The sequence below is a fragment of the Xiphophorus hellerii genome, chromosome 6, assembly GCF_003331165.1.
Source record: "Xiphophorus hellerii strain 12219 chromosome 6, Xiphophorus_hellerii-4.1, whole genome shotgun sequence".
NCBI lineage: Eukaryota > Metazoa > Chordata > Actinopteri > Cyprinodontiformes > Poeciliidae > Xiphophorus > Xiphophorus hellerii.
In genome coordinates this window covers 17,633,193-17,659,887 of record NC_045677.1, presented here as the reverse complement: position 1 = coordinate 17,659,887, position 26,695 = coordinate 17,633,193, and the positions used below count along the sequence as shown (strand labels likewise).

General features: G+C 37.5%; 1 protein-coding gene across 1 annotated transcript; it reads right to left on the bottom strand.

The window, feature by feature from the left end:
- Positions 1-294: 294 nt before the first annotated feature.
- dtna (dystrobrevin, alpha) lies at positions 295-26,333 on the bottom strand. The gene is given in 24 exon segments (XM_032566230.1): positions 295-2,591; positions 2,918-2,956; positions 3,035-3,152; positions 3,294-3,393; positions 3,463-3,552; positions 3,631-3,790; positions 5,084-5,110; positions 6,140-6,236; positions 6,410-6,523; positions 8,230-8,324; positions 8,626-8,707; positions 10,058-10,153; positions 14,043-14,080; positions 14,082-14,127; positions 14,416-14,424; positions 15,251-15,375; positions 15,547-15,713; positions 16,179-16,284; positions 16,884-17,038; positions 17,503-17,588; positions 17,762-17,975; positions 18,065-18,145; positions 19,281-19,348; positions 26,210-26,333. Coding segments are annotated over 22 exon segments (2,091 nt in total). The 5' UTR covers position 19,348; positions 26,210-26,333; the 3' UTR covers positions 295-2,591; positions 2,918-2,938.
- Positions 26,334-26,695: the final 362 nt, after the last annotated feature.

Below are 26,695 nucleotides of genomic sequence, written 5' to 3'. Positions count from 1 at the left end.
AAGAACTGCAAATGGGAAATACTATAAAGCCAAAAATGTTAATTGTACATTTTATTACTGCCCAAGTCATGAAGATAACAACTCAGTATATTCACAAAGCTATGAGATTCTGTTTCAGTTGACTGCATTTATGTTTCCTCACATGGTGAGTCTAGGTGATGAATTATAGACAATAGGTTGAGGGTAGCCAACGGTGCATTTATGACAGATAATAAATGTGCAGAGTCAAACCGAGCCAATTGAAGTGTGCCATTCTGAAATGGAAAAGGAGAAAGGAGAGTTCATAGGCAAAAATTTTGATATTGTGTCAACACTTTATTATGCATCACCACCATGCAAAAATCACTGCTATGAACTTGCTTGAAAGTGAAAAAAAAAAATCAAGCTAGATACATTTCACACATTTATGGTTTTAAATGGGCTTGCCATTTTTCCTAAAGTGGCAGGGCAAAGTTTTTTTTACATGCACACTCACAAAGACTGTGTTGGTGTGCAAGCCACATGGAGGTTTGTGGGAGTAATGACATTGACTCAGAGAAAGGGAGTAATCTATGATTAATACTTGGCTAAATTTGTTTACCTAATAGTGCTGCAATAATTTGGCTCCTCTCTTGTAGTATCTCCATCTACAGGGCAATTCTCTGTGAAAACACTAACCTGGCTGAAAATAGATTCCATTTTTACACAGTTCAAATTGTTTCTAGCTATCTTTCAGACAGTATAGTAAAATAAAGACTCTATAGAGCGGCAGCCGTAAAGCAAAAATGACTACACTACTAAAAGGAATGGGCAGTCCTGGACACATATCTTGCGTTATTAGATAGTTTTCTGTCTTGATCAAATACACAAAGTTAATTTGTGTTATTTTGGAAGCTTCATGTGAGATAATTATGCTCGTTACCAAACTGCAAACACAATCAAATTTCAACCACATCTGAATTTTGTTCAACCTTGCAACAGCTAGCTGGTTTTTAAGCTTTCACTCATTTAAATTATGATTTGTACATCACTAAAAATAATTTCAGTTTATAGTCAATAAAGTACAATTAAATTTTTATGCAAATAATTCCTTGGCTGCAAAAGAAAACTTTACATAAATATTTGATTCTAACCAATTTGAAGGTACTTAATGGCACTCAAAGAATTCTCTTGTAATTTCCATTTCTACCATTTAAACAAGTGTGTGCCATTCGCTAAAAACTTGACGTGACCTTGTGCTCGGGTGATTTCGCACTGCTTAATCTGGGCCTGGATTGACACAGATAATGAATACGTGGTAAAACACGTCATGCCCCCTTATGTTGCTGTGGGATCTAGTATGTTTTAAGTATCTAAGTCCCTGGAATACTATCATAAACTCTTTGAAATACCAGGACAGTTTAAACAAAACTTTGCTAGCCTTTGCCAAATGGGTCATCACTTGGGTTTTTCAGTAGTGTGACGATCCAAAACATGAGGCTAAATCCACACAGAAATGGTTCACCAGGACCAAACTCAACCTTGTTCAAATGTCCATCTCCTTACTAGACCTAATTCTTTCAGAGAAACAGTTGGTAAGAAAAACAGAGGAGGGAAAGATAAGGCCACAGATGCTCGATAAATGAGACATTGTGCAAAGAGGAATGGTGATAGATACATTAGAGGCCAAAATTATGAAACCAGTGATTTTGTTCAAAACGATTACTTCTTAACTTAGAATTTCTTTTCCATAGAATAAATATTTCCAAATTAACAATCTGTTTTTTTTGTTATTGTTTAATGTGAGAATATATTTTTTAAATAAAATCCGGATTTATTAGAATATTTGTTAACATCTTCACCAGGGATTAAAGGTAAAGGGGACTATATTTGCAGAACCACACCAGGGTTTCATTGAGGTTAAGCTCAACCAGCATCAATGTAGTTGTGTTTTGACATATAGGCTAGATGCTGTATTGTCAAGTACTGTAGAAGAACTGCAATGGGAGGTCAAGTAGACAGCTAAGGCAGTGTGCATCATTGTTACTGATTCACCAACTAAAACATTTACATAATCCACCTGTTAAAAAAAAAAAAAACTAAACACAAAAAAGAACAGAAATACATTTACAAGTAGCAACAGTAAGAAATGTATGAAATAGTGCTAAATTTGTTCACATATCTCGACCAGAATAATAGATAAAAAATATTTCAGATGTTAGCAGTTTATACCATTATACACTCTCATGTTATGACTTAAAAATCAGATGAGAAATTTACATGTAGGCTTGGTTCTTTGTGTCCAAAAACATGAGACTTTGAAAGAAAGTGGTTCGCCACCTTGTACTTACAGTGTACGGTTTCTAAACAACTAAAGAAGAAAACTAAACAAAAGTTTGGAAATAACTGTGTTTTTATGGCACCTGTGGTGTAATAGAAAGCTCAGTATTTAATCTCTTCACACCAGCTCACAGTATTACCTTAAATATGTGTTTGGATAAAAAATATATCTTTACATAAATGTAGTATTTCTATGGTTGGATTTAGCGCAGGTTTAATTCTTCATGTCTTCAATGCTGCATGTCTTCAGCCCAGTGTTGCTTCTTCCAGTGTCTTCTACTATTGTTGCTTACCTGCAGAGAAATGAAAATATGTCGCAAAAGCATATTGATGATATTGCCTTAGATGTATGTAAATAGAAAGTATTCCCAATCTCTTAGAGGAAATGGTTGCTATGCAACAAAAGTAGTGAAAAAATCAGAAATGATTTTTTTTTCTCCCACCGTTTCCATCTTCTGTGGTCCTCAGATGGAAATAAAATTTAAGCCTAATATATAAAAGCATGGCCATTTTTAAATGCAGTGCAGTCCTTTGTTGGGTTGGAATTTTTTCTAATTTTTAAGTTCCAGATCTCTGAAGTTTAGAACTTCAATCTAATGAAGTCTTTCCACACACTTACCAGTCATCTGGACTTCCACAATCACTGCTCCATTGTCACCTGGACAACCGAAAAACATACAGCGGGTTAAAACAAACTTAGCAATCCAAAGCCACATTATGTAGAGCCAGAACTTACCAAGCATGTTTTGTCCGTCTCTTGTCTGTGCTTTACCAGCTCCTCCAACTTGAGCTCCTCCTCCAGCTGCTGGTCCAGATTGTTTTCAAAAGTCTCTTCTTCTGCAGCTCTAGCAGGTCTGATACAAGAACAACAAAAAATAAGTCTCATCTTGAGCAACTTCGACACAACACCACAATAAAGTTATGCATGAACACATTTCAAACCCTGATGATACAAAGATTCTTCAGCCAGTATAGCTACTGTATCTGATAAATACCTTGGTTTATAAGTGAAGTAAAAGTCTGAGGAAGTTGTAGCCATTAGGTCACACTGTCCAAAGTCTGAATCCAAGAGGCTCTCTGTCTCACTACCACCTTCTGTGGAATGAAGCAGATTTAAAAAGCTGTTGTCTGGAAATTAATTGTTTCTGTTCCATCTATTTCTACCTGAATTGAGCTCCTTCACAAGTGATGACATGGTATTGGTTATGGAGTCAGCAGCAATGAGAAGGTCGTTCCTCAAATTTCTCCTTGGACCTTTAAAAAATTCCAAATTGTTTTAAAAGTGACAACACAGAGTATTCAAGAGACAAAATGAAGGCTGTGGCGTCTTACCCTGAGCGAAGGCCTCTTGCACATCCCCTCCCACGCCCATGAGTGAGTCCTGAGGTGTGTGAGTCGGAGTGGTGCCAGCAGAGTCTGAGTGGATTGGCGTGGGGATCGGCCGGCTGATGGTGTGACTGGGAGAAGAGCGTGGAGAGCCGGGACCCTGAGTCTGCAGAGCATACAGACTGTTTTAAAGCTGTGGCACAGTGCTTATAGAAAACTGGTTTAATTGCAACATAGTCACAGGAAAAACCTTTTAATAAAAAAGCAACACAAAGTATTGTTCCACAATTCTTCTTGTGGTTTTATTCATTTAAGATTTTTGAAAAGCAAGGACCAAAGCAAATATCACACATGCAAGATATGTGAAGCAGTAAAGATGCATTTACTGTTAGGTCAGACCAAAATATTTACATCTGAATTGTTTGCTAGGATCAACACAAAACCATAATTGTGAAGTGGAAGGAGAATTATGCAGATTTTTTTTCTTTTACAAAAAGCCTGAAAAGAGAGGCATTCATATGTGATCACTCCACTTTTCTCTGATATGCTCAAATAAATTTCAGTGCAAACAGGTGCCTTCAAAGTTACCTAATCAGTAAATAGAATCCACCTTTACATTATCTCATCTCATGCAGCTGCACCATGAAGGTCACAGAAGTTTGTTAGAAAATGTTATTGAACAAGCTGCATCATCAGTACCAAAGAACCAGCAGACAGGTGAGAAATAAAGTGTAGGAGAAATTAATAGCAGGGTTAGGTTATAAAACAATATGTCAAGCTCCCAGCATCTCAGAAAATGTACTAATCCATTACTTGAAGGTGCTTACTCTGGAGGAGCTGCAGAGATCCCCAGCTCAGATGGGAAAATATAATAATAGGTCATTTGTCAAGCCATCCACAAATGTAAAAAAAAAAAAAAACCTTAAGTAGTTTGTAAAGTATTCCACAATGCATATAGGGGGTCACAGCAAACCTGTGGAAGAAGGTGCCCTGGTCATGAGTATAAAGTTGAACATTTTAGCATACATTAATTAAGCTAAGTGGTAAAAAACTAACACCCTGAACACCATCATCCCATGTGTCACTGCGGGAATGCTGTAGAACCATTTAGATTTAAAGGTATTCATGTGTAAGAATGGCTCAATCAGAGATCTGACTCAAATGCATTTGAGAATTTGTGGCATGAGTCAATATTCATGTTCACAGATGCTCTTCAAAGTATGGGCTCTTTGAGGCTTTACTTTCCAGGTTTTTTTCTTCTGCTTTACAAATTGGTCTATCTCATAGCATCAACTTAAATACACTGAAGTCAGCAACATAAAAAGATAAAAACCCTTTATACCTAGATTCAGATAAATTACGGAACTACTTTGCTTCAAGCAAAACTAAACCAATCAAACTGTCAGGGCAGAAATGTATCCATCACACACAAGCGTCCAGGCAGACATTTTTCACTTACACTTGCTTGTTTTTGTTCTTCTTCTAGCTACAAAAAAAAACCAAAACAACAATAATTTAAAGTTTATAAAACACTAATTAGATCTTTAAAAATAATTTGATCTGTTTTTCCACAAAGTTGTGTCCAGCATGTGGCTTCCTCATGCAAGTTTAATGAATTAACATTGATCCGTTAAGGCTAATTAGATTGATATCCTCTCCACTTAAGCCAGTGCAGGGAGCGGTTTATGTGGGCTTTGAAGAGCTCCAGCACTCTTGTGGGAAGAAACCAAAGCACAGATTGTTAGAACGAAGGTTGTGTATATTGTCATGTAAAGTTTGACGCTTTGTAATGTGCAACTCATTTTCACCTTTAAACAAATGTTATGCTTTTGAGAAATTTCTGTCTTGGTGCAGAGAGTTAATATAATTGCTCAATGTGAGCATATGAATCGAATTTGTTGAAGGTATCTGCTGGACATTTTTTAACATCACATTGATTTTTGGGATGCTGTAAGTTTAATATCCAAAAGCTTGGGGAAAATGTAATAAAAGGCAAAATGATCATTAGTGACAGTTCTCAAAACCTACTTCAAAAGAGTAAATAAATAAATAAAGCTAACATCCACTCATTCATGTTGCACAATATCAGCGTCTAGATTCAATCTGCAATAAACTTTACTATGAAATTACAACAGGTATTTCTGCAGTGGTCAGGCTTTAAAGATAGGACCTGTAAAAAACAAATACTGTGATGGTAAAAAAACGATAAATGGCCCATACTTGTACAGTGCTTTAGCTCGTCCAGAGGACTCCAAAGCACTTTATACTACATTTAGTCATTCACAAATATATCCTGGGAATATTTATTTTTTCTTAAAGGGTTGTCCTGAAGATCCTTAATCCTATATACTTTCTCATGTCTTACCACAACTTGCATAGGAACTCAGCACTTGAGTTAAAAAAAGACACAGGATACAGTTTACTCCTCCAGTGAACACAAAGTCATCTAAACTGCATTCTGTTTTTGGCCACACTGCAGTGCTCTCAAATAGATGACAGGCAACATCTGTAGTACCTTGAGAAGCATCATTAGCTGCTCCAGCTGCACCATGAGCTCCCTGCGACTCTCCTGCAGAGTAGACATTCTTTGTTCGAGCTCATCTTTGCGTTGCCTAACAAAAGACGCAAGTTATGAGAAAACATGATGTTCGATCAATATGAATGAAAAGACAACATCTGCAGATGCCGACACATCCTCTTAATTTACATCTTGTACATGGTTTCTTTAGCATCCTCAGCGGAACTGTGCCTCTCTTGCAAGTACTGGTTTCACTGAAGAAGTTACCTGAGAAGTCGCAGCTCAGCGAGCAGGGTGGGGTTTTGTTGGCCCCTGTCTGGTGGCGGCTGGGAAGCTTCCTCATGCTGAAGACGCAGCCTCTGGATTTCCTGCAGGATTTCTCTGCAGTCGACACAAACACATCGCTTTTTTATTTTCTGTTCTGAAGGAGCACAATGTGCATTTTGTCTCTGTGCTGAACACATTTTAAAAGCTCTACAATTTGACTGAGCAAGTTTGTTTTACTTTTCATCACTAGGGGGCAGCAGAAACATTCAGTAACAATGTAATCTTTTAGCTGTTTTAGAGATATCCAAAAGCTGCACAGAGCTGCTTAACCATGTTCATGGATTACTTGCTTTTTAATCTGGATGCAGGGGAGGTTGATCAAGAAAGTTGTTTTTTTTCCCAGAAGAAAGATTTAGTTATGTCTGTAATTATGTTAAACACAGACCAAAACAGCAATATTTCAGGTTTATGACCTGCAAACACCATTTCACATCGTCACAAAGATTGGCTTAGAATAAAGTGTTCCAGACAGCCTCGTTGGCCAAGTATTAGACTCCTAAATATACGGCAGTAGAAAATGTTTCATTATTTATACCTGACCTTTGTCCCATATTCTCTTTTAAAAGCTTTGTACAGCTCATATGTCATGCATTTGTAATGTGAAAAAACTGTACATATTGTAGTTTTTACTTTAATATAGCATAAAAATAATTTCCATTGTTTTTCAAAGAGGATACATAATAACAAAAAAAAAACCACTCAACCTTTAAGTCTACACCTATCTTTAAAACAGCAATATATGAACATATCTGTATGATTATGTTGATCTGCAGCGGCTGAAGCAATATTCATGTATATAGGACACAATATCTTTTTTTATTAGAAACAAAGAAAAACAAAAAAAAAAATCCTTTTGCTATAAAGATCATCTATGCAAAAAGCATAAGTGGATTCCATGGAAGTAAACATGAAAGGTTAAAATTGCTAAAATTTATCACAAACAATAAAGTTTTTCAATGAAAGAAAATCAGATTATTATCTAAGGAGAAAAATAACTTCAAATTTCAGAAGGTACTGTATGTACTATCAGGAGTGAAATTATATACCCTATTTTTCAGACTATAAACTGCTACTTTTTTCCTACGCTTTGAACCATGCGGTTTATAGCCCGGTGCGGCTTTTCTGTGGATTTTTCTTCAACCGCCAGGGGGCTCTTTAGCAGGAAGTGAATCATTGGAAGTCAGAATTGGAAATCAAAGAAGAAAGTGCTAATTTTCATTTTAGAACAAGCACATGCTAGCAGGAGGCACAACGGAGAAATTTCTTCAAACTCATACCCCGTCATCATGGAAACCATACGAAGAAGTTCATATGATGCAGCTTCAAGTTGAAGGCTATCGATCTGGCAGTACAGGAGGTAAATAGAGCCGCTGCACGTGAGCTCAGCGTGAACGAACCCATGGTTCGGCGTTGGAGACGGAGGGCTTCGTCCTTAATAGCAGATTTCTTGGAAAACCGAGAGTGGCGGAGATACCAGGGGCTTATAGTATGGTGCGGCTTATATACTATGTACGTTTAAGTTTTTTTCCAAAAAATTGTAGGTGCAGCTTATAGTATGGTGCGCTCTATAAGCCGCACCATACTATAATACACCATACACCATTCTGTATTTTGGAAATTTATATACCGAAAGTACGGTATATAAATTTCAGCTGTCCTGTGCTTACTGTTTTTGTCAGCTACCGACCAGAAAAAAAAACTTGTTAAAATGATGTTGTATAAATAGACTGAACAATTTGATAAAGACAGTCTTTTCTAACCTGTTTTTGCTCTCCAACTCTGCAATGAGCTGCCTCTGTTGTTTGTTGGCATCCAGAGAGTAGGGGAGGTCTATAGGGACCCTCTGCTGTTGAACCTGCAGGTGAAATCAAGCAAGAGACGCTACAGGAGGCATCTTTTACATGGGTGGTGTCATCTTTTGACTTATGTCATATTTTAGACAAGACTGTAAAGCGTTAAGTCATCAGCAAAACATCAAATCTATTCCAGTTTACTATAAAATGACCACCATGTCAGAAGAGAAGACTGAAAAACGGAGTAGCAGTAGCTATATGTTAAACCCTTTGTGTCATCAAGGATATTTCTTGCGCCAGACGGCAATTAAACATGCTCTAATATTTGCGTACAATAAACATCATATGTACTGCATATCTCACCGCAGCATCAGCAGCCAGTCTAGCAGCGTAGCGAGCAATGAGACTGTGCTCCTCATCTTGATGGTTACTGCTTTCCAGCAAACTGCTCAAGAGGAAAATAGAGAATCACAACATGACACAATTAATACTGCGGAGCTCTGCACAGAAAAACGTGCAGAAGAAACAGGGAAGAGGATTGCTTTACTTTACAGAGTCTGATTAGCTTGTTAGGCCAGCTCCACACAGTCCACAAATTGATTTAAGGCATTAAAAGACATGAAAAAGTAAGCATATGAAGTATTATTTAAAAGTGCAGATGAGAACATCAATTGCTTTGTGTTATATGTGCCCCAGAGCAGAAAATGTGGATTAACATTCACACATACACATAGAAATACGTACATACTAGCAAAAGTATTAATAGTTTTACGCATTTTGTCACATTACAACCACAAGCTGTAAAATGTGTTTCATTATATGAGGTAGTAGCTCATAACTATTGAATGAAAGGGAAAAAATGATACATGCTCTTCAGCATTATTTTACAAATACAAATCTGAGAAGTGTGGAGTGCATTTATACTCATCCCCTCTAATATATTACTTTGTAAAACCACCTTTTGCTGCAATTACAGTTATAAGTCTTTTAGAATACATCTTTGCTGTTCATAAATATTGCTTTCCTCCTGCTGAAGAGAAGCATAACCACATAACCATAGCCTTCAGTTGTGCTACCTTTTCAGTGATGGACTGAACAGTGCTCTGTCTAATATCAAAACTCTACTTTATGTCTCCAAAATGTCAATATGTTACATGCTGGGACACTGTAACACATTTGGACTCCATAAGTTCAGATTTTTATTTTAAATAAATAAATAAATAAAAATTTGTAAATCACAAATGCTTATCCTGTCACTTCACAGGTGTGCCCTACCTTCTGTTAACTTATCACAACAGCTTTGTGTTTTATTTGGCTAAATGTATGGATTCTTTAGAAGGCGCTGTAGAGGCGATATATATAAAACACTATGACATAAATAAGGCATCATACCAGAGAGAATATTTACAGTGTTACAATAAAAAAACAGCTTGCACATAACTGTTATTTAACAAATGCTTCAGTGATGAGACATTTTCCAGACCAAACTCACCAAAATTATTTACATGCTTTCTTGATCAATTGTCTTTGTCATGCAATTGAATATGTAGTTAATTTAATGTGTTTTTTTCTATTCACAAACTTAATTCCGCAACAACTAATAAACCAGAAAATTTGTGAAATGGAACATTCGTGCGTAGTCATGTTTTGCCTCACGGATGACAGATAACGGAAATTTCAAACTGCTTGACATCATGCGTTGTTAGGACTGCAACGCGCTCAGAAGCACTTCAGGTTAAAAGCAAAGGCCATGAGGTGAGAGTTCAGCAGAACAACACTTTGTCCACCGACTAACCATAATTTGGGGCTGTTTTGGAGCAGATTCACATAGAGGCCAATGAGAACATGCTCGTCAGCAAGTCTATCAGCAACGTCGAGGTTGTACTTTAACCTAGAACAGTGCAGGGTTTCACAAAACATAAAACATGATGTTACACAGGTGACAACAAGAGGGTGAGTGTGGGAAGGGGTGTGGGTTGAGGGACTGGAGGAAAATAAGGCAGAAAAGCACACAACAAAGGAGAGGAGGAGAGTGGCTGAAAAACAACTATTCATGGATGACTAGAGATAAACAAGGCCATATTATATTTGGGAGAGCCACTACTAATGGAGGCTAGAATTAAAGACATGCCCAGGTAACAACAAAAACAGTCTAAAAGCTGAACTGCTTGCAGTAAAAAAATAAGACTATATATTGGTGAAATATGTCAAACATGCAGACTTTTGATTTAGCTACTGAACCTAACAGATTTTGTTTTACAACTGCCTTATGAGCTACTACATGCAAGCTTTATAAGGTGCCATTAGGAAATTAGTCTTTTCAGATAACTATTTTCTAGTAAATATTTTCCTAAACTTTTTTTCTATATTATTTTTGTGCAATGATTAGAAATAAATAAAACCGGAGGTATTTGAAGTAAATATCTGACTTTCTCCTCTAACCACCATGAAAGTCTCCTTGTTGGAAACTTTTACATTGGCCAAACAGCAGCTAATGTAACATCAGTGGGTCATGATCCCTAACTCTTATGCTAAAAAATAAATCTTATTTAAATGACTGCAAAAATACTGTAGCTCAAAGTATCTCTTATGTAGATGATTTTGTTTCAACAGACAATATTAGAAATTCAAGAAAGTTTGTAAAATGCTCACATATACATACATAGATACGTACACTGTGACCAACGCTTGGGGTAAAGGTCTTCAACATTACATTAGACTGAGCTACAATAATATTTTCTACTGATGATCTTTAGATTGCAAAACCATGCAACAATGACCCTAAAGCCGTGAAGTCAATGAGTTTTGGAAATTAATGCCTTCTTGTCTCTTCCAGCTTATATCAGTGCATGTGTCAGACCTTAACATTGGCTCCCAGATAGTAGTCTTTATCTAGAACAGCTTGAAACAGTCTCTTTAACAAAAACAAAAACCTAAGGATATATAAAAGCAAGGTTCTATAATCTTTTCTTGTTAACAGCTATCTACTAAAATGTTGATCACTTTCCTAATTTGTACGACCCTAATGCTGATTCAGAAGAAAGGCAAACATGAGTCCAGTCTAAGAGAGACAGAAAAAAACAGATACATCAAGCAACATCAACTTGGTAAAAACTCAGTTGCAATTTGTTTTGGTTCATTGTACTTGATGTTCAGACAAGCTTTATTTGTTTTGTTTTTGTGCACGTGCAGTAGAGATTGTATCAATTTTATTGAAAGAGATTATACATTTTAAATGGTTTCCAATTTAGTTCTGAAACAAGAGAAAAGAACCACCAAGACATCTCGATTGTACCACAGAACCAAGACCTGCCTCCGTGTGAGGGACTGTAGAGGCATGACAACCTGTCCAGGTTTTTCTGCCTGGACAGGCAGAATAGCTGGTGGAGCTGAGGCTGACAATCTTTATTGTCAACCTTTATTCAGCTGACAATACTCTAAATCACAGGTCTTCAAATCCAGGCCTCAAGGGCCTGTGTCCTGAAACTTTTGGATGCTTCTCTGTGTCAACACAGCAAAGTCAAATAATGAGATCATTAACAGACTCTGGATAACTTACCTACATAAAGAAGAGGTAATTCAGGCATTTGGTTCAGATATGTTAGCCCAAGGACACATTTAATAGTTGCAGAACACCAACACTTGTGACCTGGATTTGAGAACCCCTACTCTAATTGTTCATCGTCAGTTCCCTTCAAAATTTCCTGTTAAGTAAATTAAGTCATGTTTGTCTGTCTATGTTATATAGTCTGCATGAGGCATATAAAAAAATATTTTCTTAATAGTTGTGTAATGTGATGTGGCTAAATGTTTCCCAAAGTCTGTATCTGGCTGCTTAATCAGCTTTTTGGAAGCCATTATCTCCAGTAGGCATGTGTGCTGACTCAGATAAAGAACAGAAAAACAGGGAGAAAGACAGAATCAGCTGGGGAGAAAAGCTTGGGCTTAACCTGAAAAGATTCAGTTCTATCCCTTTGATAATTTGCTTCTGAATCAAATGAAAGGAATCTCCAAGACATCCAAAAACCATGGGCCACTGACTCTTTCAACAAGCCACTGCAGACAGAACAGCTGTTCTGAGCAGAAAAGCTGATTTCTGTCCAGCGAAGAGAAAGATGGAGATGGCAACAAATAATATCTTCTGAGCCAATATTTGAACCTAACATTTCTTATTCCGTTTATATATTTTGAACATTCCCTTCACATTCGGAAAACTCTTCCATTGCAGTAGTATTTGTGGCTTTGCTTTTTTTTAAAAATCATTGATGAAAATTTGTGTTAACATAATCAATTACGTTTAATGAATGAAGCCTTGTGATGTATTGAATAATGCAGTGCTACCGCTTGTCCTAGTTGTTGCTGCACCCTATTGGTCAGCTGGCTAAAAGTAGAACATTTTTCTCATGATAATGAAAACGACCAGGACAGTTAGGAATTATTTATAGTTGGGGAAAACAGCTAATCATGTGTTTTAAGATCACTCAGTTTTAAAATTACAGTTGGCAAGCTGGTTGTCCTGCTGTTATAAACTTGAAGAAATTAGGTAATTTTGAATATTGTGAAATTATGTGATTTGGAAACCTGAATATTACTTTGTTCTTTCACTTTATTGTCTTTTATTGTTTATCTTTAACTGGACCTAAACAAATTTGCTAATTAGTTTTACTTTAAGATTAAGAAAAACTGGACTTCATCTACAGAATGCCTTTATTGGATGTTGAACATGTAATAGTAACAACATGTCTCAATATCCACAACATATCACTCCTGTTAAGAGTTGAAACTCTGCCAAAGTACCACAAATCACTCCTCACTGGGGAGTCACTGAACTCATTTCCTTTGGCTCAGTGTTAAGAGGCAAAGGCTTAAATTGTAAGCAGCATTGTTAAAAGGTCTAACTGGTTACTCACTTTTATACAATCAAGCAAATGTGCCAACTATCCTAATTTTTTAAATATTATTAATATTTGTCTTTAGTAACGGTGTTTATAAGTTTGATTACTTATTCTTCTTCTTGCACAAAATGTTTGCAGTATCTTAGTGTTAACTATCAATATGTCTGCACATTATAATCTATCCAGTCAAATTTTCTGCTCTGCTATTAGTCCAAGCAATACAACTCACTCACTCAACACTTTGTGTTTTTAGGGCTGAGCTATGGAAGGTAAAATAATTCCAGTCTTTTACATGCAGGTGCAGAGGAGCTCAAATGGTTTATAATTTTAAAAGAAACTGCATTTTTTTTTATCTTTCAAAGCAACAATGCAAGTTGCAACATCAACATATTAAGAGGTAGCACTTAGTATTTCCTATTCCTGTGTGACTGCAGTGGGCTGATGGAAAATGATTTTCATGAAACACCCTCTTGTGAACAATTGAGTAAACCCTTCTGTGTTAAATGAACTGACACTGTTTTGCTGACAGAGACACTAAACTATGTCCTACATTTATGCTCTATATTAGTTTGCACATGCATCTGCAGCAGTAAGGCCTACGTCACTTACCCTTTCCCTTTTAACAGCTGTGGAGCAACCCCAAACCGAGACTTTTTTTGGCCAGCATCATTATTCTGGCTGTAAGGCAAGCCATTTACATTCAGCTTTAGGACCCACAACAAATGGATATACACAAGTGTTTGCACACGCAAACACACACAGTGTGGCAAATAAAGGAATGGACACAAAAGATTGTGTGGGTCACAGGGCCTTTAGGGAACGGGGCACACTGAAAAGATCTGTTGTAAAATCCAGGACAACCATTGTTGGCAGGATCGTACTCACTTTTTGGTGGAGTAAGGGATTCCCTGATATAGGCATGGAGTGGGACAGTGAGTAGTCGTTGGTTATATTTACTGGTCTTGGTGGCCTGCATGAGAAATTAAAATTATTTCTAATTCAGTCACAAAAAAGCAAACAGCAAATCGTTGTTTGATCTTTAAAATAATCCTGTTTAAGTCTTGTAGATTTCCTTTTAACTATATTTCTCTAATTTCCATTTCTATGCATGTATAGCAATAAGACAACAAATATGATTAGTAATGTGTCATGCATGAAAGGCATCAACTGCCACAAATTTGCAACTGTGAGTGTCAGTAAATGACCTGATAGATAAGGAGTGTGACAGGACAAAGGGAAAATGTAAACACGAACTCACCATGTGTCTCTAGTTTGAAGGAAGTAAAGAGCAGAGAGAAGAACAATTTATTACAATCTGATCAAGGTCAACAAAACAAGATTGAAGGTTTTGTCGTGGTTCAATACAGAAACGTTTGCATTAAAGTTTTGACACCAGATTTTGCATTATTTGGTAAGAATTGGAACCAGTTTGGTGATGAACACCGGATATCTGCCCCCAGCTTTTAGCAGATCGGATCTGTTTGTTGCAGAAAATTTAATTTGAGGCATTGTACTTTGGACATAGTTTACATATAAATCAATAAATCCGGGTGGAATTTTCCAAAATACTTAATTTAAATGTGGGCAAAATGCATCACAGAGCAAGTACTTGTATCACTACTACAAATGTGACCTTTGTCTGAAATTTAAGAATTAGGAAGATATACACTTGTTTGTGCAAAACATATAAAGATAAATCAAACAGCCCTGAATGCTTATAATTGTTGTCTATTTTCTACTTTTCAGAGGTTGCGCAACATTTTGATGAGAAAAATCTTAAAGGTTCTGACTGTGGTAAGGCCTTTTGCTATCAACCTTTTATTATTGTGCTATTAGGTTGACTAATCAGATAAAAAGGTGGAAACTGTGTTACAGACTAGAACAATTAAACTGTATCGATCAAATGACCCTGGAGAATGTCTAGATTCACGTTAGACTTTAAGGCACCTAAAGGATCATTATCAGTTAAGGGATAAAAATCAAACTGAACTTGAAGACTGGGGAGCTCTCTGGCGTTGATCCGATTTTAGAATTACAAGCGAATATTATTAAAAAAAAACAAAACAAAAAAACAACCCAAGAAATAAACTTACACAACATGAGCTAGGTTGAGAGGTTTCTCTGGCATATCAGGGAACATGGGGTGCAGGGGCTCTCTGCTGGAGGCACAGCTCAGTGACTTACTGAGGACATGGGTTAACTTCTTAGCTGGGGATTTCTAGTAGAAAAACAGGTATCTTTTCAAAAAACATGACATGAGTAGGTTGATATTGTCACCTGCCTCCTTGCAAAGAAGTGAAGCAGAACAAAAATAGCCTCACTGAATGGTTCAATGCAGACACACCTTCCTTAGCTAGCTCCCTCCCCCCTTCCCCTTTCCTTTCCTTACCCATGACGTATACTCCTTCATTTGGTGCTGGTTGCTATGGGAACCGCTGGCATGCCCCCTCCAGAAGCAGTCCTGACAGAGCTGGTAATTATGACATTGCTGGCAGCGGTAGCGGAAGCCCATCATACTCTCAGTATGGCAGTAGGAGCACTCGACCGGGTGAAACACTGCAGGGAGGAGAGGAGGAGTCAGACGCATGCACACACACGCACACAACCATGACAAAACACACACACAGACACACACAAAAAAAGATGTGACAATAATTTAGATGTTTTACACACCGCACAGAAAATAGGATTAATTTTTATTAATTTCAAGAGAGATGCATGACGACATCGAGCAAGCTTTGTTGAATCCGCTCAGTTTAAGCAATTACACACATGGCACTGTGTGTATATGTGTGTGTCCATGACAAAATGTTTCTTTTGTTCACATGGAGGTTGCTTGTGATGATGACTCCATCGCAGATAAACACAAACATTCTTGCTCATACAGTGCATGTAATGTCCCTGCAGAGTGTGCTTCACGGCGTGTTTGCTTGACTAATTACGCGACTATGATGCAAAGCTGAACTTTAAATCTTCCCAGGCCTAAGAGCTTCCCAGCTACATTGCCGGAACATTTCTTACCATTCTCTACGTTGGCAAGCCGATGCATGAGAGGTAGCCACACCAAACACTGAGGGGGCGGGTCTGACATCAGCGTATCAAGGAATGTGTTGAGGGAGACCTTTTTCTGTTGACGTTCAGTGCAAAGGAGAGCAAAGGAATTATCCTACAGTGTGTCAATGCTGAGACAGTGCTTTGCAGCAATATTTATAAGTCTTGAACTTTTCAAATTTGCCACATTACAACTAAATGCCTTTTTGCATGCATTTAATGTGACAGACCAACATAGATTAGACAATAATTATGAAGTTCAACAAAAAGGATAAATGTTTTTTTAAATTTATTTATTCTCTTTTCCTCTCAGAACTCTGACAGGATTGTGTGCATTTGTATACAGCCCATTTTACTTTGATAGCACGAAATGAAATATAACACAAAATGTTAAACTGAGAGAACAATAATCAGAAAAGCAAACAAGAGTTCCATGGCTGTTTACAAATGCATGCACCAAATTCCAGATGTTCCTTTGTAAAAGTATTTGAAAGGCACAGATCATTTTCCTTCTTCTGCTAAATTTTCCTCTAATTCGTTGGTTACATAAAATATCAAATACATTGACAAAATCTGCAAACATTGAGAGGGTACGAATATGATTCCAAGAAACAGTACAGTAAGTGATGTACTGTTTCTTGTACATCACTTACTGTCAGCAGGTTTCACCCTTACCTGCTGAGTGAAACATGCTCGTGCAGCTTGCTCAGTGTACCCAAAAGAAGGTCCCTCAAACACTGCCATGGGCAATTTGAGAACCTCTCGCAGAAATTGGTCAAACTGCGAGTGCACCATTATTCCAGCAGAATCCGATATCTGCGAAAATATATCTGGAAACAATGAGGGGGAAACAGAATATTAATTAATTCAACTAATTGTCAGTTGCCGCTGCAGTTGGCTAATTACAGAATCATACAATACAATTATCCCACTTGGGTCTGTAAACAAATCAAAGTAAAACCGTTATAATGATACACCCCAACCCCCCTCATTTTCTCTTACAAGCTGCAACTCCCACAGATTTTGTGCATTATGTAATAAAGCCTAAGATGAGACAAAATGAATAATGACTTCTGTTGAACACACGGAGAAGGAAAGTAATGCGAAAACTACACACTAAACAGACAGAGATGTAGAAAGTGCAACTAGAAAAAAAAACTTGTATTAATAATTTTAAAACAGCACATTACTGACACCATGAACTATTTATAAATTCATTATATTAATTTATTACTGGAAAAATGGATGATTATAATATAATTTTTCACAATTACAAGTATTATGATTTTCTTACATCTTAATTTATCCAGAATTTTCCCTCCGCAGATCGAGGCAAGCGCCATCTTCACAACAAAAACAGATATCTTGCCATGGCCTTCCCTAAAATGAACATAAAATGCAAAAATTAAATCATAATACTTTCATCATATGAAGTGACAAAATAGAGTGAAATTTGGAGAACAGTTTCCGATGCACTTCATTTGCTGAAGTCAGAAGTCTTGAATTTGAAATTGTACTTTGACTGCTAGACTGTCACGTGACATGTTACTCACGGGTCGTAGGCTGCCAGCAGGAAGTTGAGTAGCAGCCCAACGGACTGCTCTACATTGATTTGGTGAGTGGTTGGCATTCGCTTGTTAAGTTGGAAGAACAAGGTGGAAAGTACCACTTCCAGACGAGCCACAGCCAGCTCAGAATTGAGATCCATGGTGTTCAGACCATTTTCTCGGAAAGCCTCAATGACGTTCCAAATATCAACCAAATGCACTGGAAACAGAACCATAAGGTAAGAGCCATATTTGTTGGCAGCTAACAGGGGATAAGGTGATGTTAAATGTGTTCCACATCAGACTCACGGTTGCATTTCTTCTGCACAAATCGGAGTTTGCAGGCTGTTCTGTACGTTGATAATCGTATTGAATCCAAATCCTGTGCCCCTGAAAAGGAGATAGTTTTATTTTTACAATGAAATTATAATTGAATTCCTAATTCAGTGAGTTGAAGCTTCTCTGTGTGTAAATCATAATCGGACCTAAAGCATGGTTCTGCTTGGCAAACAGTTCAATTCATTGTTCTTAAGATGCATTAGACAATTATAAAAATATATCCTTTCAAACTCACTTCAGGTAAAGTCCTACAAGCTGATCTGCTATTCATTAACCAAACATGCATCTGAAAACTGAAATCCAGTAGATGTAAGCAATATCAAGCATCAGGTCATAAACTTCCTCTCCTCACTTACAAACCCAAGTTGGATCTGTACATGTAGTTTAAGAGCAGGAGGACTAAATTCTGGTTTGGATGGCATGCATTTAGCTTTTAGTATATATTAGCATATCTAATCTAATATGTAATAATTTCCTAAAACTTTTTTGAGTTGTAGTACGTGTATTTAATAAAATTGTTGTAAAAGTTGTCATGTAGTTTGAGAATGAGAAGAAGGAACAACCTCTGCTTTGTACACATTTAGCATGTTTTGTAAATTTGCTCCCAGTTTTTACTTTGGAATAGAGAAACTAGTAATTTTATGCTCTGGGGAATAGTAATTTACAAAATGTTTTTAAAATAATTTATAAGGGTGTTATTGGGCTCATTTTACAAACAATTTTTCAAACAATGCAAAAGGTAGCTTTTGTAAGGACCACTACTTTATAATGTAGACATGCTCTTTTCTTGATGTTCTGCTTGGCATCTTATTGTAGAAATGAGCTTTCAATGCCTCTATTGAGTGAAATGACCTGATTAGGTTGTATCAGAGTCCCAGTACACTGAAATGTTGAGCAAATATAATTAATGGATGCATGCAATGCTACAATGGACCTTTAAAAAGATGTCAAACACACGTAACCTACAATAATGAGCTCTATTTCAGTCAGTTCAATTGTACACACCATAATTATCTACATTACAATTTCAGCAACTGGATCAGTCTGGTTGACATGTGCAACAACTTTTGATCTTCATGATATTTGCCCTACTCAAAACATATAAAGAAAAAAAATGCAGTTTTTACGATCGGAGCATAACACAGTCCACCATCCATCACAATGAACTGTGGCCCTGAGCACTTACTCATCTCGACATAAAGCTGCCTTCTGTCTGCCATGTTGTCACCCCTCCGCCCGCAATCTTCAATCATTCTGCTCAAAGGAAGAGAACGTAATGCCAGAGTCATTACACTTTCAGCTTTACAGTATTTACCTAAACAGTTGAACACTGATCAACCCTGATAATTTATTCACCATGGCACCTGTCTATGGGTGGGATATATTAGACAGCAAGAGAACATTGTGTCTGTCATGAAACGCGGTTATGAAGGTGGTGAGGCAGACGAACCGGACCCAGATTGTAGAGAATTAATCGTGATTTGATGGTGAAAATACAATTCCAAAGTCCAAAATCCAGACAGCACAGAATGAGCAGAAGATTATTTGCTCAAAAACTGGTAGCAACTGGTAGTAATCACATAAACTGCGGATTAGACGACAGACTTGATGCTGGACAAGACGCAACAAGGACCCGACAAAGAACAAGGAACACAGGTGGGTTTAAATACACAGGGAGACAATCAGGAGAAACAAGGGACAGCTGGGGACAATGAAGGGGTGGACAGGACAGGACAGACTCAATTAAGTGAAAACAACACAAAAACCTAACTTAACACAGAGAAAAAACCAAAATCTTACAATGTCCTCAAGGCTGATGTGTTAAAGGGTCTAAATGTGGGCAAGCACAAGGATTTAAAAGAAGCAAGCATGGGATAAATTGTGATAGCAAGCTGACCGAGTCACTGCGTCTTCAAAATTGCAACTTTTGTGAGGCGTTCAGAGTGTGCAGTGAACATTATTAGTTACAACAGATCAAAGGAAGAAATGATCATGAAAGGACAACAGACAACAGGGTCATGGCAGTCAATGCTCATTCATGGCCTAAGGGAGTGAAGACCTGCTCATGTGATCTGATTAAACAGATTAACTCATGTAAATCAAACTTCTCTAATAGTTAATGATGCTTTAGAAAGGTAGGTGTCAGAATACACAGTATTTTGCAGTTTGTTGCATACAGGGCTGCACTCTAGTCAGGTTGCCCATGTTGGTCAAAATGTTATTCCTGCTTCAGTGAGTTATTTGACTGAGAGATATTGTTATTCACAATAGCAGATTCAATACATACTCAACAAATAATAAATAAGATGGTAGCAATTCACTGTCCAAAATGTCAAGTGGAAATACATAACATTAAGCTTCTTTAATTTTAGACAAAGAAAAGTAGCGTTTTACTATTAACCGTCTGGTAGATTTCAATACAGATCAAGCATAACATTGTGAAAAGCCTGAGTCCCGTTAGGAAATGCTGTAATTCACAAGGTATTCTGACATCTTTCTATTATAACCAGCATTAGGTTGAGCTACAGTAGCTCATTTAATGGACAGTACCACATGGCCAAGCCTTCAATCCCCACATGCATCAGTGAACTTTAGCCACCACCAAGACTGTCTGTTCACCATTGTCTACTGACACTGCAGACTGGGGATTCTCCACTGTAGTTGCATTTGTGAAGATACTCTGACCTAGTATTCATGCCAATACAACCTGACCTTTGTTAAACGGTTTCAAATTCTTAAGTTTCCTTATTTTCTTCTTATTCTAACACATAAACTTCAAGAACAAAGTATTCACTTGCTGTCTAAAATGTGCAACATAATAACAGTTACCATGAGAGGTCATTGATGTTTTGCTCTTTAAACTGTGCTTGATTAATGTACTATCACAGAGTCGAATCAATTGAACTAAAAATCAGCACAATAAGCAAATCTCCAAGATCTTCTGACACATACATGGCATATCTACTATCAATCCCAGACCATTGTTATTAATAGTCTTTGACTCAACAGCAAGCTGGAGTGCCAACTCCTTATTGACTTGACATGCATTAAAGCAATAGAAAACCTTTTCAAAGCAATACTGACAGATACATTACATGTTTTTTTTCTCTAAAGGCCCCACAAATACTAATGCCTCCCTGAGCAACTGCTCATATACAGTAGCTAATATCAAAACCCACCAGGTAAAAGCCCAGAAAACACCATTTTCTGAAAGTTTTTTTCTTTTTTTTTTTTGCAATGTTCATCTGTTAAAATTAACAGTGTTGGATGCGCTTAACTTTTTTTTTTTTTTTTTACACAATTAAACTACACAAATGCTCTTGACACATTTTTTAGTTTTGCCACGAGTTGTGGTATACATGGCAGGATAAAGTTGTTCCATTTAAAGGGGTTGAAATAGTTTGACAGCTCCATCTGCTCCCCAGTCCTACAGTAAGTAAACAGATCTTAGAATCTGACCCTCACAAGCATTTTAAGGATATCTACTACTGAAATATGTCTCACAACAATGGCGATCAGAAATGATTAAAAGTTAGACAGGAACAAGACTTTGAAAAGGAGCAGAGCTGCAGAGAGAGTGCTCACACCAAGGCTCATTGCACACTGTCCGAGGCAATCTAATACACCTAGTCATGTGGTTTGTTGCCATGGCAGCAAAGATCCCAGTTGCTCTGTACATAAACACACACTCACACACGCATAACACCTGCCACAGCAGACACAAAAAAAGTTTTCAGAAAAAAGTTTTTAAATGCCTTTTGTATAAAATCGTTAGGCAAGCTGAGAGCACAGTTGCTCTTTTTTTTGGACTAGTAAGTTGAAGAGACACTTTTTCTGCAAGACAATCTGTCAGGTTTGCTGTTTTAAATTACTTTAACAGACTCTGGTAAGATTAAATATTGCACTGTGAAGACTCACAGAAATCAGAAAATGGTCTCCTCCATTAATAACTTTCAGTAAAAATACCATTACTTCAAGGTGTCATGGTATTGAAGCAAAAGCTTTAATCATGATCCAATGGCAATACTGTTAGCAAAAATATTACAAGCTTTTAATACAATGACAGGATCGAATAAATAATAATCATTCATTATGTAGTTTTAAACTGCCTAGTGTACAGAATACTACAACCTTTGGTAATGTTACTATTTGTACATTACCAGGGGGAGTCTGGCAAGCAAACTATTGGTGTGTTAGTTAGTCAAGCTATCTGCTAATGTAGCTAGTTCACTGTCGGCTGCTTGAGAACTTTAAAGTAGCAAAGATTTTTTAAACACTTAAAAAAATTCCTCACCTTTTTTTCAAGGAAGGAAAAACCTAAAGAGTTTTCTTTCATCCAGCGGACTAACAATTTATAGTAACATGAAGGGGGGAGGATCGTGTTATTATACATTACACTCTGCCACTCTAGGCTTGATATACACAGAGAAAACTCCAGTTACTTCAAGACTAATGTAAGATGATTTATTTTTCCTTTTGAATTAATGTGGTTTTATATACAAGATCAGTTACTACAGTTGATCCATAGTTAAGGAATTGTGCTGTGCCTTTAAGAGGAGCCGTTTCTTTCTTCTTCGTTGGTTATTTTTAGGTGTGCCCGAGACGGGTTCTGTTCTGTTAAAATGGAGGTTGGATAAAAGTCTGGACAGCTACGCTATTCCCTCTCAGTGTTCTGCTCTTTCTCCACCCAGGACCTCTTATTCTACGGTAACACCGATTCAATTCACATCGTAGTGTTACACTAACATTATCAGCCCTTGACACCACAGGAAGGGTATGTCAGAAAACCTTTGGCTAACTTGGAACAAATCATATGTTCATATCAAATACTCTTAATTTAGCAAGGGCATTGTTTGGAGATATTACTCTTCCTTCTCCTATATAGGGACGAGTGTAGTAGGCATTTTCTCAGGCTACTGACCAGCATTGGGCAGCAACAGGTGGAGAATGAGTCGTTTATTCTTAAGTTATGCTTAATATAGCAAGAAACTCTGGTTACTTCAGTGCTGTAGTAAGCAATGAACTGCACTGTACCAGTGAACTATATTGAAAGGACTTTAAACAGCAGGAATGGTAAAATAGCTTTTTTTTTTCTTTTTTGCTTTGGATTAAATGGAGTTTCGATACAGGTCTAAATAGTTTAGACACATTTCTAAAAGTGTACTTCACAGCCCTGGTAAAAATGTCATGTTTCTGTGATGTAAGCTAAATTATTTTTGACACTTTCTACTGTCCTGTAATGTGACATTTATCTTGCACAATCTTACAGATGAACATTAATATCCTTTTTCCCCATCATATATTGAGCGCCAGTTATGGGACTTTCTGTCATTTTCTTTCAGCCTTGGAAATATCTGAGATAGATACAATCTATTGGTAGAGAAGACATAAAAACCAGCACAGAAAATACAATTTGTTTATCAGTGAGAGGGAAAGATAACCAGCATAGCTTTCACAAGGCACTGTGGCCATTTTTCTTTATCTTTCCAAAGTGTGATTATTACAAAGCCAAGTCTTCCTCCTTCCAACAGCTGTCCATAATATGAGCAAGCGGCACAACAAAACCTTGACCGCGTGGATGGACCTAGCTGAAGATATCTGAAATTAGAAGCTGTAAGCATACAGCATGTGCTGTCTCTATCTTTAAATACAAATGAGAAGACCTCAGCATTCTTAAACAGCTTTTCTGGCTCTCTAGTTGCACAGCCCAATCCTCATTTCTGGCATCTGCCCAGCAAACATTACTCTTTCGCTGTGGCACCTTCACTCTGTCACTATTTGAAAATAAGTGCCTTAAAAAATGAGTTGTCTCATGCCATTATGAAAGCAGGGATGGGCATATAAGGTTGCACTGCCAGGCAGTCTCAGGGGAATGACCTGTGCTATTTTTTAATGGTGCACAATATTTGTCATGGGCAAATGTCAAGGCAACAACAAAAATAAAGACGTTTTAGTCAGGTATTTATGTTTTAATCTGCCTCTGCTGCCATTTAGTAAAACACTGCAGACAGTACCAATGAGTTGTGTCCTCTGGTGAACTTTGGAACCTCCAGCAATGGAGCATTTTTAAAAGGCATTTATCATTGTATTTTGGTAAAAAAAAAACCAAAAAACTAAACATCCTAAAAATAAGTTCTGAAACATAAATAAATTGCCACAGGCATTTCCATTGGCTTTCAAAGCAGATGACTAACTTAAATAGCAAAAAGAATCCTTTGAATCAGTGCGGTGTGGAACAGAAAACGCCACCATATATGGATCACACAGATTGGTGGCATAAGTCAAATGCATTTGTGGCCGCTTAAAGGTTGAGAATGATGAAGAATATACTGAGCATTTTTGATACACAGATATTTTATGCAGGAAACATAGGTGAGCTGCATGGAAGTATATAAGTATGGATCATAAACAATCGTTTATGACAATCGTTTATTGTTGACACCACCTTTTTGCCTCTCCATAGTTAAACAACTGGAATCTCAGGATGGATACGGACAGAGCCAAATCTTTGATTACACAATGCCAGGAAAGATAGCAGAAGCAGGGAGTAACTAGCCAAACCACAAGGTGCTTACAAATGCACTGATGCCTTTAAGATTGTTGGTTAAGAGCATACATTTTATTGGAAACAAAAAACTTTCTTTTACAAATAATTGGCAGTAGCAGCATTTTTTTTCTCTCTGTGTCTGAGCCAAATAAAGGAGAAATCACTTGATTGTAGATGCCTTCTGAGTATTTAAGCTTCTATTTAAACCAGGATTAGCCTGAAGTTATATTTTAGTGCCCAGCAACATCTTGATCTGTGGAAACTAACTGCGGTGGGAGTTATGGCGATTTAATTAGGACACTGCAGTTAAATGCTCATGAATACAGCATAGAATGACTATGTGGAGAAAAGTGAGAATTGCACAACCAGTGCATGTGTACCTTAGATTAAAAAAAAACTATGGAAACACATAACTGGAACATAAATTGCAACATCTACTTTAATGTTGCCCCAATTTTAGCATTTGAATTACAATTTTTGTCACTAGAGACCATTACTAAGACTGTCTGGGCTCACCACAAAGTGCTTATAAATCTCTGTAAGATACCTGTTTGCTAAGTCCCCAAAACACTGCACTTAGACAACATTTCTAAAGTCTTCATCATCCTCACGGGATTCATTTGAGCATAGATCATCAGTTTATGAACAAAAATTTGAATTGAAGATCATCATTCTTCTGCCACTTTTAGCTACAGTCTCAACTGAAGTGTGCTCACTTCTTTCCTTTAGTTATTATTATTATTATTATTATTGTTATTATTATTATACATATTTCTCAATTTTAGACAAGGAACTCAATACAAGCATTGCGAACTACAATTCTGGGACAACTTGTAAAAACAAATATGATACAAGGCCTTTGAACACAAACACTAAAGTTACAATCCAGTCTGTCTCCAGACACTATGGCAGCTGTTACCACTGAGTGAGCAGAGTTATTTTTACATCACGAGACTGTAAACTATTCCAGCATCTAAATCCTACCCCCCTGACAGGAATAAAAAAAAGCTGCAATGGGGACTTAAGGTTAATTAGCTCTTGTGCTCTGGTGCTGTAGAAAAAGGCTGTTTAGCTGAAGACACAAGCTTTCTGTGGAGGCTGGGTACCAGGCAGTGATGGAGCCTTGATGGAGGTGTCGTCTCCCCGTAATCACCATGGTTTCAATTGCAAAAGGGCAAAAACTTTAGGACTCAGAGGGCAGATACAAATTTATGGCTGCTGAGGCTGTAATTCAGGTTCACTAGAGTTCTTTGCTTGAATAAAAAGCAGAATGGTTAAACATGTGTATTCTTGCCCAACTATGTGATATGATACATATTAATTTGCATTTCAATCACAAGCTTCAAAGGAGAGTCACTCCTGTGAATAGACTGAGGCATGTTGTGTTTCGTTTTGTAAAATTATGACTAAAATCCATTACAATACATGCAACATGTACCTGGACAGGGGTAATGGCAACAGGCACCTTACAGAACATGCTCTACTCAAGCATCACCTGTCCCTGCTATAGAGTAATCTGTGTGGTCTTGATGCTGACAGAAAAATCAATAAGTAAATAAAAATCTCACCTCTTTTGATCCGGTCAATCTCGTTTTCACTGCTCAAACTTGACAAACTAATTTCACCCAGAGTAACAAAGTGGGTTAATGTCGCTTCTCTGTTTTGCAGCCTGCCTCCACCAGGAGAAGCAGCTGCAGCAGCGCACTTTGCACAGAGACTTACCAGAATTTATTTCGAGGCATGCCCTGCACCGTGAATGCCGTCCACCCGGGGAATCCGTCGCGCCCTGCGGTGTGATCACGACTTCTTTGGCGTGGGGTGCTGCATCACGGCGCGAAGTGGCCGTTGTTATCGCGCCGCTCTCCAGCAAAGCTTGTGTTGTGGAAATTTTCGTGCAGCAGCGCTCTGGCTGAGCTGAGCAGAACAAGGCAGCCTCCGGTATGACGTAATGCGGAATCTCTTCACATGCGCCAGTGTGGCGGCACAGGGGTTAAAGATTGATGCGGACACAGAAAAAAAAACCCCCAAAAACTGGCGACAAAAGAGAAAAATTA